The following is a 15016-nucleotide window of genomic DNA, read 5'->3' as shown; positions in this document are numbered from 1 at the left end:
CAAGAATTATTATTACTTTTGGGGTACGAAATTTGGACTAAGAAGTCTATTACATAAATATATAATATAGTATAAAGTATAAATATGCCATATCCTTAAATGATTATTGATATTATGTTGATTAGTTTATTTACAGATCAAATGCTTTTCGTTTCAGTTCTTTATTTCAGTTACATTGACATTAGGTTAAACATTCTTTCAAACAGTCAGACTGGCCATCCGTCCTGTACAGGGAGATTGTGGGTAAAACGTCAGTTTGATTCTCATTTCTATTGGCGTAATTTGAGCTTGCTAATTGTTTAAGTGCTTACCTTGACTGGATGTGTCTCCTCAGCAGGGTGGAGCAGCAAAAGAGGACAAATGCTCCAGGTGCTGTTAAAAAGCTCCTGGAGCATACCATTACAATTAAGAAGGGTAGTACTTTGAGGGGTTATACTTAGTTAAATTTATTCTTTGATTGATTAGTTTAGTAATGATTTGCATGCATGTAAATATTTATTGGTACCATTTATTGTTTTGTGTTAGGTTTGTGTATAAATCTTTATTTCTTTTGTTTTATCACCCTTTTACCTGGTACGAGTGTTGGAATTGCCCAAAGTATAAAAGCCAGCGTCTGTCTCACTGTGAAAGTGGGTGTCGGTTCAAATGTGACCTGCAGCTTTTAAATAAATCCATCTGGACTGCATTCTGTTGCCTCGCCTCCTTTCCTGAACGCAGAGCCTCCCCTGGTCAAAGTGACATGCTCCTAAGCAGAATTCAATTTGAGGGCCCACTCATCGTCCACCTAACCTATACAATAACATTTATTAAACAAAACCTACAAATAAATATTTACATATATATAGTAATTAACACAAAAACAGAAGTAGATTTAATTAAGTAATTTATCCAAGGTCTCTTTTAGAAGAGTGACCTGGCAGTGGTTCTCCAAAAAAACAAACAAAAAAAAAAAACTGATTCAAGGGGCCTGAATAAAATTGTGAATTTTTACACAAATGGCTTGCCATAGCCAGCTGCTTAGACAAGAGGCCTCATGTTGGTGCTCCTCCTGATGGTTGAAACAACTGCTGTTGGCTCTCAAGCAACTTCATGCATTTTAAAACCAGTTATTTAGTTAGTTATTGAGCCACCTTTTTGCTCTATTAGTTGTGGAAGCATTTTATGCTCCCAAATCTAGCATAATATTAACAGTGTCTAGCAAAGACTGTTAACTCCTTTCAACATTTTTTGTCACATTACAACAAACTTCAATGCTTCTTAAGAAATGTTATATTCTAGACTAAAGCAAAGAAGATGTAAAGTGGAAATCAAAGGATTATGCACTGGAAATTCTTCACAAAAAATCTGATCTGCTGCAGCTGCGTAAGCAACCATAGTGCAGGAACAGCTGGGACAGAAATTCCAACAAACTTCAAATTTGGTAGGGAGGTGATTTAATGTGACGATGCGTGTCCCATGGAACAAATTCTCCCGCAGCCACGGGTTAAAAATGTGGCTTCTGAATCGTTGCAGGGAGCATCGGGACACAGCCATTCATTCTGCTTGTTCAGCTGTGAGAGGGGCACGCAGCAAGTCAAAGAAGGGAGAGGAGCAGGAAGCTGCATCCAGAGTTGTGGGAGAGTGAGGGTGAATGAAAGCTGCAGATTGGAAGAGAGTCAGTGGAGGGGAGAGAGGAAGAGTTTGTTAGTTGGAGAGAGAAACTTTTTACCATCTGCTCAAGGTTTGAGTGAAGTTGGGAAGCCTGTCAGACTGTCTTTACATATGGAACGCTGCTGGGGTCTGGACGCTGCACCGATGGACATGGATATAGGAGCCGCAAATACAGCCAGCCACAGTTTTATCAAATGGATGGAGGTGAGAAATGATTTTACAATATGGTGACAGAAATATTGTTCTTAGGTTGTTCACTGTTCCTGGTTTGTTTGCAAGTTATTTCCACTGTCGGTATTTGTCATGTTTGTTGCACAAGTTGCTGTTTAAAAAAAGAATGCTTGAGATGGGATCAAAGCAGAAGGTTGTGGGGTTTGTTTCTACTTTTTACTCTTCTGGTAAAAATCAATAATGTCACTCTGGGTTCTCCTGACCGTCTTTTTCTTTAAAATGCCAATATGTATCTGTGTTTCTTCTCTACGTCTTCTCTAAAGATGCTTGCTGTCCCTCCGCTCATGTACACCGTCACAGTGACTGTAAACGGTAACAGCAGTCACAGATCTGGGAAATGGCCAAGTGCTATCTTGGAGGACACTGAACTTTAAATTGTTGGCCCTGGAGACATGTGAAAGTATGCCGAGCATGTTTGTCCTCACAGGAGGCTAGCTTTTGACCAGTGCAGTGACTAAGTGACAGAGGAATTAGCTTTAAATTAACGAAAAAGCAGACGAGAGAGATTCATCATGAATTCCTGACCATGTCATACAGTGGTGTTTTCGTTGAATTTGGCCAACTCCTTTTGATCGATTGAGATGAATGCTGTGAAATTTAATTTTAGGAGCAATATGTTATTGTAAACTATCCAAAACAATTGACTCTGACTATTGCAGGTGTCCAGTGATCATGGAGGCTGCTGAGAGAATCACCACAGCTGTCGACAGGTTTGTACGAAAGCCCAGATTATTGTTTTAACCTCAACTGTAAATGATTTCACCAGTGGGAAGTTGAACCAGCAACTGACTGCATGTATATGAATAATCACCATAGTGACCTTTAAATACAGAGTCATCTGCATAAAGGTGCACCTTACCTGAAACCTGTTCTCCCAGATGTGATTAATAAATTAGGGCATAAATGAAGACAATTACTTTCACAGACTAAAAAAAGTCTAAGAAAGAGAGGCTTGTTTATATAATATTACTCCATGTGGATATCAGTTTCAATATATAATAGATAGAAATATGAGGTGATATATGGGAAAAAGTGTAAAATCTTTTCTGATTCAGTCACTTTATGAAAATAATGCTGGTAACGTTTTGCAAAAATCGAGGAAGCTGCAAACAAGTATGAAATTGTTTAGCTATTCTACTAAAGGAATAGATAGAAATATGCCAAAAATACAATGTTTCTAAGCATTTTGCCCATAAGGAGGTCAATACAAAACAGTGGAACCTGTATGAATTTCAAAGATGCAAAACATTTCCCTTTCCAAGCCTGAGAAATGAGGAAAAGCATCCAGCTGGCCTTTAATCCTCCCATCCATAGAAGGTCCTTAAACTTGGGGCTTCCCATTTCCTCTAGTTTATTTATTAAAACTTAACAGTCCAGCAAAATTTGGCCCCAGCCCAAGAATGTGTTTATTTTGCAAAGATGATGAGAAAAAGATGATCATGAGTTTCCCCTCTGGCATTTACTCTCAGGCTCAGTTTTTCCACTGTCACCATGAAAACTGAGCGTCCTATGAATGGTCGTCCCACTGAACGCATGAGAAGTTCAGGAAACTCTGGCGGGTTTGTTTCTGTAAAAGTTAGAAGTGTACATTTATTTTATTTCTGGCACGCTATAAGACTGACCAATTCATTATGAATCAAAAGCTAAAAGTGTGCTTTTATCCTTTGTTTAGGCAAAAGTTGGGCTTTCTTCGAGGAAGAAGTGTGACAGTGGAAATAGAGGACATTGGGCAAAAAATAAAACAGACAAAAAAACAACCTTTTGCACCTTTAGACAACCTGTGGAACCAGAGTGAAGATTCGTCAAAGATGGATTTCAGGAGACCAGTTTGTGATCTCTACCCCACCGACAGCACCACCGTCAGAACCAAACTTCCAAGATCCAATGGGGGAAACATCAAGGACAAGATTTCTCTGTGGGAGAACAAAGAATCCACTCTTTCACATTTAACTTCAAGTAGTTTGAGCAAGTGTGCAAGCATTAAAGGAACCGACTCCTTGACAAATGGCAGCAGCAAAACTGTGGCTAAGCAAAGGACTGAAAGTACCAGGACAGTAGCCACTAAGGAGAAGGACCTTGGGAAAGAAAATGTATTAATGCGTGACAATTCAAGACCTTGTTCCCCTGATGAACTGCCAAAACAACCTCGAGTGGCTAATAGTGGCAGTAGTTCTAGTGAAAGCAGTGAAAAGACTGCCTCCAAGAGACATACAGGTCGCAAAGAAACTCCTCGAGATGATTCAACTCCTTGTTCGCCTCACTTACCTGGGAATCAGCCCCAAGTGATCAATCCAAGCTCTAGGTCCAGAGACAACACAGCAAAAACTGACAAGAGAAACGCAGGTCACAGAGTCGCTCTTAGTGATGATTCAAGGCCTTGTTCTCCACCAGCGACTGAGAAACAGCAAGTTGGGATGCTAAAAAAGAGCAGTGAAAAGAAATCGTCAGAACAAACCAGTGAGGAGACGAGAGCAGTGTTTACTCTTTTCAAGAAACTGGAGACTTTGGGGGAGAACCATGGCAAAGCCCCCGCAGAGCTTGGAAACTACTTCAGCCCACCGGGCAAGGACAAAAAAGTCGAGGTGAAAAAGAAAGAACTTAATGATTCAGCTGAGAGTAGATCTTTGTGGGATGGAGAAGGGAGGGAGAATCAGGAGAACGTGTACACGGAGCCGGGTGCCCTCCCCATCAATCCAGTACCCAAACCCAAGCGTACCTTTCAACATCCAGCGACTGCCTCCATGGGAACGAGTTCGAAGGAGGGGAGAGGGAAGAGGAACCTCCCTCCGCTGCCATCCATTTCCTCTAAGGCATCCTCAAAGCCCCCCTGTGGTTACTATGGGAAACTCAGGGCAGACAGGTACCTTAACAACAGGTACGAATGGTTTGAAACCAAATCAGTGACGCTTCTGGGAAGATTATATCAAAGTATTAAACAAAATCCACTGAGATTATCTAAGTAATTTGCACTTTTGTGCCAACTGTGACAGGAAACCATTTGACCTTGAAGACCGTACAAGGTCACCCAGCCCAGTTTTCACCTGCCCCTTGTCTCAGGAACATCACTATGAAGACATCTTGGGTCAGACAACTGATTCATTTAATTTATTGCCCCCTTTAGCTTTTGGTGATTGAACATTTTCACTTTCTCTATTTTCTAGAAGCATTTATGGGCATAACTCTGTGTCGAGGGCCATACCACCATGTCTACATATTCTAAGAAATATTATATAAACATATGTTTGTTTCTGCAGACTCATCCAATGAGAACCCATATGAAGACATAGAGTTGGAGAGTCAGTGTTCGCAGCAGTCTGTCCCCTCATCTCCTGGTGCCGATACAGCAAAGGTTCACAAACAGAAAAAGCACGAGGCAGACGCAACTTAAACGAGGTTATCGTAACGTTTTTCTGTCGTTAGGCATCCAGACCTGGTTTCTTCAGACAGAACTCAGGCAGAAGCTTCAAGCTACTGGACCTGAAGAGAACCAACCAGTCGGCCCACGGCATCAACAGCGGAGGTGTTTCATCTCCGCCCCAGCTCAGCCCGCCCTCCACCCCGCCCGGGCCTGAACACGGCGCCTGGATCCCAGGGGATCCCTACAGCCGCACCTGCCGGAGGATACCAACAGTCTGCATTGCAAATCACAGGATAAATACTTTTGGGAAAACTGTATTTCTTGACACTGATTCAACCCTTTTCCCTCCGCAATAGGTTGTGCTGAAAATCAACAGTATATTTGAGGGTCGGAGCAGAAAAAAACAGCTGCGAAGGATGTATCACTACGCCGAAACTCTTTCTGGAAGAGGTTTTAGTGTTTATTTTGCTCTGAAAAATTACAGTTGAGTTCTTTTTATATTTGGGACAGCAATGTAGATTGTTTGGCTTTTGTTCGCAGTAACTGATGAGAACAGCGACTCTGAGAGTGAAGTTGAAGACAGATTAAAAGGTAAGGTGTGATTTTTACAGTACATTACAAAAACCTTCGTAGCTCAAGAGGTATGAATGCTTTCACAAGGCCGTCCATGTCTTGTTTATTTTGTGCAGCCATCTTTAAATCGATCTTATCTTTGTGTGCTGTTCCAGTTCGATCTCTCCTGAGGCAGCCGAGAAAGACGCAGGTCCACTACAACGACTCCACCACCAGAAGCCGCTCTCTGGATCAGGAGCGGCACCAACGCAAGCTGTTTGAGTACTTCCTCGTTGTTTCACTGCAGAAGTCAAAGGTCGGCGACCACTATATGCCAGAAGTCACACAGCAGTTCCCCCTTAAGGTCAGCAGAGAAGCACTAAAGTCGTCTAGTTTGAAAAAAAAATTAACTTTATGATTATTGGGCTTGCTGGCGTATAGCAAGGCGCCAATCCAAACACAACATATATGAACCTTAACTTGATTTATGATTGAATGTGATCAACAAAAATAAATCCTCAGGTCTGTTAGTTTATGTACAGTTTCTTTCAAAGTATTCACACCCCTTGAATTTTTCCACAAACTAATGATTTCTTTGCTTGAACAACACAAAGTAGCATCTGATCCACGAACTGGACAGAAAATTATACATAAAAAAAACCGAACAATTTTCTGATACCTCCAGATAAAAGCAGACCCAGGGCATGGTGGTATCTGCAGAGTTTATGCTAGTAGGTGAAACTGATTTCTGCTGTAACGGCCTGTTGAGCGACCAGGTCTTTCTATTTACGCCATGTTGTTTTCATTTTGAACTGAGCTTTTTGAAATGTTCAAAAAGTCAGTGATATTGTTACATAGCCTAACTCTACTTTAACCTTCTTTGCAACTTTTTCTTTCTGACTTTTCTGCAGCGTTCCTTGATCGTAAGGATGCTGTTTATTGCTTTCTGAAGGCAATTGGTAGCACTGGATTTTATTTAGGGATATAAGAGTAAAGGCGACAGTGAAAAATTCATGTCTCATTTTTTTTTAGAATATTTAAATGCCACAAGTTTCACCCTGCAATTATGCATTGTGTTTTGTTTGTCTATCGCATAAAATCCATATTAAATATGCTCAAGTTTGTGGTTTTAGCATGAAAAAAATCTTTTATTTGTTAATTTGTTCATGTTAATCCAGGGGTCAAGACAGAATTGGATTATCTACCTGGACCCTACTATTCTATAGCGTTAAGATGAAATTTATTTTTAAAAATAAAGAAAATCCACTCAGTTGTTTTCATATATGTTGCAGTTGGAGCAAAGCTTCAAGTTCCTGAGGGAGACGGAGGATCAGCTGAAGATCATCCCTCAGTTCTGTTTCCCCGACGCAAAAAACTGGGGGCCTGTGGAGATGTACCCAAGGTGAAAACTCTACAATGTGACACAACTCTTATTGCCTTCTACTGGAATGTAAATTATAGCTAATGCAATAAAAAACTATACAGATTATGCTTTTATTTTCAATTTCACAGTGAGATGTTCTCCTTTGTTTTGACCGGCGAGGACGGCAGCAGGCGGTTCGGATACTGCCGCCGCTTACTGGTAAATATCAACGAGCGGGGTAAATAAAAGTGACGTCACTGAACAGGAAGTGGCTGAATACCAAATGTCGGCTGAGTAAATAAACATGCCAAAATGGTGGACGTGCCTGTGGGAAAACGGCCCATCTCAGAGCCGAGGCGGAAGTGTCCGAGACTGGGAACCGTACTCCGCATGTGAAAGTGTGCATATGGTCCTGTTTATGGATCTCCAAAGGGAGTGGGCTCACTTTGTCAAACCCTAATGCGTCTAGAGTTCCACTGATGACCTTTGACGTTTCAAGATGCGACAAATGTGTCTGTTTTTGAGCAAATGGAAGTGAGTTTTCTCCTGTGTTTCAGCCCAGTGGAAAAGGCCAGCGCCTGCCGGAGGTTTATTGCATCGTTAGTCACCTCGGCTGTTTCAACCTGTTCTCCAAGGTAAAACGCCTGCTACCGCGGAACCGACGCTGCTGCATTGCAGGACTTTAGTGTACTTTCGTACTTGGCAGGTGTTGGATGAAGTGGAGAGGCGGCGAGCTCTCTCCCCAGCTCTGGTCCAGCCATTTATGAGAGCCATCATGGAAGCCCAGTTTCCAGCTCCAGGAAGAACCATCAACATCAAAACCTTCCTCCCTGGTTCTGGCACTGAGGTGAGACAAAAAGACAAAACACATGCAGAACATTAAGGAATGCCTTTCAATGCATTTTCCATCAACTCTGTGATAATCCATCTTTGTATGCAAGTCACTTTCAGCAGTTTGAATTGTTCAATGTATCAATTATGACACAGAACTTATTTTGAGGAATCCCGGTGATGTTTCATTAATATTTTTGGTTTGCCAAAATCACCCATTACTCATTTTTGCATCAAGTTTTAAATGGTGTTTATGGTAAAGTGTATTTAATGTGCAGGTGATGGAGCTCTGCCGGCCATCTGACTCCCGTCTAGAGCATGTGGACTTTGAATGCCTGTTCTCCTGTTTGAGTCTGCGGCTGCTCCTCCGCGTGTTCAGCTCTCTGCTGCTGGAGAGAAGAGTGATCTTCACCGCTGATAAGCTCAGGTGGGCGCATTCGCGTTCAGTGTGACCAATTTCCTCAAGCTTCCCAGCAAGAAAAATCTCTTTGGAATTAGATTTTGTTCCAGACGCCCTCCTTTCAGTGTTTATTAAACTGTGCTGGTGGGACTGTTCCCTGAGGGGGTGGGGGGGACATGCATCTCTGGGATGTTGTCATTATGAAGTTGGATAAATTGTGGGTGGTCCAGAGCAATGTTTTTAAATAAATGTAAGGCATCCCAGGGATTAGGAGCTCATGCAAGAGTGACATCTGGATCTGGTGGATGAATTGTTGGCCGGTTTGTTTGCTCCTCTGGGAAAAGCCAGAAATGGTGGCGTTTGATTTTCCCTGAGAAGTGTTGAGCTTTGGCACCCTCTAGTGGTGGAAAAGTGTTCTTCCATTAAATCCTCCAGCATCATTTCACGGCTTAATTCCATGTCCTTGCAGTACCCTCTCCCAGTGCTGCCACGCAGTCGTTGCTCTGCTCTACCCCTTCATCTGGCAGCACACCTACATCCCGGTGCTGCCCTCCGCCATGTTGGACATCGTCTGCACTCCGACCCCTTTCATTGTCGGCCTGCTGTCCAGCTCTTTAACCCAACTCAACGAGCTTCCCCTGGAGGAGGTCAGATCAGAGGGACAGGCAGCAAAGCTTAAAGGGGCAGTATTATGTAAAATTGACTTTTTGAGCTGTACATCATGTCATAATGTTATTCCCTCATCAAATCATACCTTGATTCTTTCCTGCGTGTTTGAGGAATCTTTTAATCTCCCGTGGCAACCATTCAGTTGTGCAAAATGTGACAACTGGGTGAGTCTAGCGCCGCCTTTGAAATCTAGATCCTCCTCAGAGCCGTTTCCGAGTTTCCGCCTCTCTTCTGCTCTCTCCTGCCATCCTCCCACTCAGCTCCTTCAGACTAGTCTGCAGCAATTAGCAAACACCTTATGCGCTTCTACTTCTCAGTATAGCACTGGTAAAAGTGCTGTTAAAGGGTTAATAGAGGAGGAATGTTGTGATGACTTCCTGAAGATTGAGTTTCAGGAAGAGCAGCAATTTTTAAAGACCCAGAGGCCCAATTTCAAGATGTTGAATTAAAAAGTCAATTTTCTTTTAAGTCATTTTTATAACAACTGGAGGTACCAGTGACTAGATTGTGCTAAAAACTGCTTCTATGAGTCTGGAAAATACATAATGCTGCCCCTTTAAATTTTGCATCTGAAACTTATTCTTGCTTTGGTTTGTTTATCTGTACAGTTTTATGTTTGCTGGATAAAGATAACACCACTTGGTTTTTCTGTGTGCAGGTTCTTGTCGTGGATCTCGGCAATAATCGACTTCTCAGACAGGTGAATGCATATTTCAAAATTTTAAGTGATCTTTACGAATAAGGACACGCATTGGCCTTCTTGTAAATAATATTTCTCTATTGCACATTTAGTTGGATGATGAGGACTCAATACTGCCCTCTAAGCTTCAGTCAGCTCTGGAGAATGTTCTAGAAAGAAGAAGAGAACTTGCTAACGACAGAGGAGCAGACTCAATCAGTGGTGAGACAAAACAGGGCTTTATAGTGATCAGTCTGTGAAAGTATGATTATATGAAAAAGGCTCCAAACAGTCAATATCTTATGTTTAGTTTCTTAATCTAAAGGCTTCTTCAGTTATCCTGGGTTTCATTGTTATAAGTTGCTGATAGGGCCGTTAAGGTAAATAAAAGGGCATTCCGAGTCACTGACCCGTCCCTTTATTACCTTCATAATTATTATGCCCTATTCTGGTGCATTCATATGAGTCACTTTGACCTTGAAGACTATATACTCTTCTATTTTTAGCTCAGCTGAACAAAGACATACAATGTTTTCGTTACGGACTCTTGGAGAGTGATAATGCTCTGGATCATAGACGCAGAAGAATAGAAAAGAAACAATCGTAAAGTTATTCCCACTAGGATTATCCCAGACCTGCCTGATATGGAAATAAGAAATTAAGACAGTTCAAAAAACAATCAATAAATTAGCATTCACTAAAAATTTGCTTCAGGCACTCTGACCAGAACCGTCAATCTAAATGTGTAATGAATGAACAGGGCCAAGAGCCACTGCAGGTAAAATATTAACAGTTTACGACTTCCCCCAAACATAACTTAAATATACCTCTGATTTCGGTTGAAACCCATTTGAGATTACACACATTTCTTTGAGAAATACTTAAAGTTAAACAGAAACCATAGATTCAAAATAAAAAAAAGAAAAAACCCCTCTAAGAACTCATGGTCAACTAAAATCAAAAGGTTTTTATTTAAGAATGCATCAATTATTGAATAGAGCATAAAAGTGATAAAAAAGTTCTTTAGATGTTTTTTAGCATTTTCTATGTGTTTGCAAAGGGGGTTCCTGCCACAAGCTAATGCTATTGAAGAGGTCATGGCATGGAAAAGTTTGAAGTTTGATGAAACTCCACCTCTTCTTTCTCTTTTTAGACACTGGTCATCTTAGCACCGTTGTGTCTGAGGCCTTTGTCCGCTTCTTTGTGGAGTTAGTTGGACACTACCCGCTGTTCATCACCGCCGAACGTGAAGACGGATATTCCTCCTCTTCATCGTCCTCTCCCGCTTCCTGCGCGTTCCAACGTGAGGGGTTCCGGAAAGCGATCCCTTCCAAGACCGCGCGCCGCTTCTTGGAGGTCTTCATGGAGACCCAGATGTTTGGCTGGTTTATCCAGGAGAGAGAGCTCCATCGGCAAGCTCTGAGAGGTACCGAAAAGGAGAAAGAAGGGCTTCGGGCTCGGGAGATTGAGTGAATGTTGATGATTTTGACCCTCCCTGTTATCAACAGGACTGTTTGAAGTGAGAGTGCAGGAGTATTTGGACTCCATCAATGAGAATGAACACCGGAGGGTCAACAGATTTCTCAAAGGACTGGGTAAGAACAATTCGAGTCAGTTAGCTTAACAAGATAATTGACCCACCTTAAATTATTCTTTTTTTGGTTCCTCCAGGAAACAGAATGAAATTTCTTTCTAAGAGATAATGAAGAGAGGCAACATACAAAAGAAGAAAATCCTGATTGTAAACTCAAGGATTTTTCTTGGAACTTGTCCTGTTTTTTGCGAACTTTTGACCAGTGAGGCAGCGGTTTAGCTTCAAGAATGCCGAGAGATACTTTGACTGAAAAGTTGGTCAGCCATTTAAAAGCAGGTTTATATCTGGAAAGATGAAGACACCTGGAACTAAGGATTTATATAAATATTTCAGATCTTGTTTGGGAGATTTTCAAATGGGAATGTACATGGTGCCATCTTTTTTGGCATTGCGCAGCATGCTGATGACAAACTCATTTTCAAGCACACCAGAAAAATAAAACGATGGTTTGACTTTATGTTTGTAGTTTTTTCTACTGTTTCCAGCAGGGGGCTGTATTAGAGAGAAGAAAAAGACAAACCTGCCCGCTGCTCCAAAAATCCTTCAGGTTTCTTTCAGGCCGTTATATTTGTGTCTTTCTATATTATTGTTTGGAAAATTGATTAAATTACTTCAGGTCAAACAAAAGCTGCATTCTTGGGGGAAAAATGTCTCTGTTTGTGTGCCAGTATAAATGTATCAGTGTCATTTTCTACTATCTTAATGTAGTTGAAGATATTTTGCATTTTTGACTATAAGGATCATCAGTGTTGAGTCGTGGGCAAAAGCTTCACAGCTCGATTCTGTGAGTCACAGAAATGAAACAGATACAAACCTCACAGGAAAGACGGTATTCAATGTCAGTATGAGCACATAACACATCTGCAAAGCAAAGACTAAGTAGTGCATTGTTTAAAATAAAGGTTAGTGCCTGCTGAGGATTCCTGAGTAGAGAGTCAAGACATTACTTTCTGACATCATGAAGTAGGCAAAACAATCTTGTAAAGCAACACATCCTGATTTATAGAAGTTTAAGACGGGAAACTAAATTACTGTAACCCTTTCCAGACTGATAAATGACATATTTCTATGGCTGTGGGACTCCAGTGAGCCACAGAAGAAGAAAATATCTGAGGTTAAATCAAGGTCACATCTACCTTCAAAACAAAGATTCACTGTGCCTTCTCTTCTAGTGACGCCACATAAGCCAAATGATCAGATCTGTTTCAAGAACGTTTTTTGTATTTTCCTCCCAATTCGCCTGTTTTTAAATCAAATTGTTCCTCAAAGGCTCATCCTGTACAAGAACTCCAAAGCTTATGACGTATCTGAAAACACCACATGAATTTGAGGAACAATGGAAACAATGAAATATGTCAAAGTGGTTTGTAATGAGAACCAGAGCAGACTATACAAGTCTAACACCACAGCAAAATCCCCAGAAACTCATCTGCTATCAAGTTTATTAGTGGCAGTTGATTACTTGATTGTCTCTTTTGATCTCATCAACCACAACATACACAAAGCAGAATTGCTAGTTTTTGTATTTTGTGAACTTCTGTAGTGATCATCTGTTCTCCATGGAGCATTGATTGTTTTTCATGAAAAAACAGAAAAATTCAGATAAGTTACTTAAAACTTGCATTTACTGGCAATTTACTGGCAATTATCCAAATTTTGGGTTGCATGTAAAAGTCAGAAATTTTTACCACAGCCACATTTTTAACTCCCTCCCCCCCCACTAAGCTTTTATATCAAAAGTGGTTTGGCCCCAATCTAGTCGTTCTCATTTTAGCTTGTAAAAGTAACGATTCCTGAGCTTAAAGCTACAAATCAAGCCTTGTCAAACTAAGAAATAAATCTTTCAGGGGAATTAAAGTTTAAATATGACTACATATAGGAATGGAAAGCTAGCAAAAAGAAAACTGATCAACTTTGAAAACCAACTCAAGAAACATAGTTTAATCATTTTTCTGAAAATAGATGTTCAATATCTGTGTTTAATTATACCTTTAGTTTCTTTAACCATTATTAGTGCTAATTGTTTCTATAGATGAACAAACTTGATCTTCTTGGACCCCTTCATGTCATGGGATAAAACTAATTTACAACTTCAAATTGCTCACCACTGTTAAAAATAGATTTATCGGATGAATGTAGCGAGTACTGAAAAGCGATAAATTAAGAGAATGTTCTTTAAAGTTACACAGCTTGGTTATTATCTTCACACTAGAAATTATCTGGCAGCTATTTCTTGTTGCGTCTAATTACTAACAGTATCATTTTTGACTTTTTGCTTGTAGATTTCTTGGCCTCCTATTGGTTAAGGGATTTGCTCCTTGCTAGAATTTCGTATAAGCTAGCTTTAGTGTGCAGCTTTTTTTGGGCTAGCATATATTAACAGAGAAATTATTTTAGCTGTCACATCTTTGCCTCTCGAGCTGACAAATGAGATCACAAAAAGCTATAATAGTAAAATGATGACGGGTTTTACAGATGTGTAGAGTCAAACGAAGACATTCACTGTAGCATTGGTTGATTAGCTTAAGCGACTCGTGGCTTAAAATATAAAATGGTAAGATTAACTTTGCATCATGCCATATTTATATGGAACTGTACATGCTGTACGCAGACTGTACCAGACAAGAGAAGCAGCTAAAAGAGGTTAGCTTAAAAACAGTTCATATTGTTAGCTTCAAACAGCTACTTAATATCCCAGATGCTAGTCTGAACAGCTGAATTTGAACTAAACCTCCTGCTGTGATTCTTGGATTAAATAAATAACCTGCAATATCGATGATAAGACCGAGAATGTATTAAGTAGCATGGGTTGACACAAAAACAGTTAGCTTATCTCAGGGGTGCCGAGCTCTAGTCCTGGAGAGCAACTATGGTGAACCTTTCTATGCATTTCTTCTCCAACAGACCTGAACTTAATAATTAGGTGATTACCAGATCAAGACACGTTGATGAGGGAATTTGACTCCTGTATAGTGAAGAGGGGATACATCTTAGAGGTTGGACTCTTCAGTCTTCAGTTCCCACCATATTTATTCAAGCCACTGGTAAAAATTTGTAGCACTTCTTGAACTTTAATTTTTTTTATATATATCATCCATAGCATCTGCATCAGTGGCAAAATAACTCTCTTCCCACCTTGTACTTCCAGTTGTTTTAGTCTTTCACTTTCACTGATAACTTGAGCAACAAGCCTTTGCCTGGCATCATATTTATTATTTATTGACATCTAATTAAAGATTACTGAGCAATGGGAGCTTACAGTATCATTACAAGATCATAAGACGAAGAAAACTAATGAAAAAGCACAACTAATAGCAGTAATCTTTTGTAGAGTACTACTGACTACAATTTTTGTAGAGAAGTCTGTTTGGAAGTCGGACTGTGATGTGCTTCACTGACACAGACTTCTTTCATAAGTTTATAATTATAATTTTAAGGTATCACTTACATGCTTCTGGCTTCTTCTTATTTACGTCACTGAGGATTTTTACATCATCAATGACACTTTGAAAACAATCGTATGTGAATCCGGAATAAGTATATGTGACAGCCACAAATCTGACTTTTTTGGCGGGGTTGAAAAGATGGGAATCAGACTGCTTTGAAAAGGTCGGATTTGGGTAAATGTGAAAATGATAAAACAAGAAACACCAATAAGAACAAAATTCAAACGTTACTGAAGTTCAAAT

General features: G+C 40.3%; 1 protein-coding gene across 1 annotated transcript; it reads left to right on the top strand.

Moving 5' to 3' along the window:
• The first annotated feature begins 448 nt into the window (after positions 1-448).
• On the top strand, positions 449-11949 carry LOC106941254 (DENN domain-containing protein 2A-like). Its single transcript, XM_015024211.1, has 20 exons — positions 449-1854; positions 2541-2591; positions 3554-4756; positions 4872-4963; positions 5136-5230; positions 5302-5511; positions 5596-5689; positions 5780-5830; positions 5968-6155; positions 7084-7193; positions 7304-7373; positions 7712-7789; positions 7861-8001; positions 8264-8412; positions 8855-9032; positions 9713-9754; positions 9847-9955; positions 10887-11159; positions 11242-11328; positions 11405-11949. The coding sequence occupies exons 2-20, from the start codon at positions 2554-2556 to the stop codon at positions 11434-11436; spliced, it is 3240 nt and encodes a 1079-aa protein (XP_014879697.1). The 5' UTR covers positions 449-1854; positions 2541-2553; the 3' UTR covers positions 11437-11949.
• Positions 11950-15016: the final 3067 nt, after the last annotated feature.

The sequence above is a fragment of the Poecilia latipinna genome, unplaced genomic scaffold, assembly GCF_001443285.1.
Source record: "Poecilia latipinna isolate Pla-1442-1.1 unplaced genomic scaffold, P_latipinna-1.0 Scaffold92, whole genome shotgun sequence".
NCBI lineage: Eukaryota > Metazoa > Chordata > Actinopteri > Cyprinodontiformes > Poeciliidae > Poecilia > Poecilia latipinna.
The sequence above is the reverse complement of the archived record's forward strand: the minus strand, read 5'-3'. Positions and strand labels throughout refer to the sequence as shown.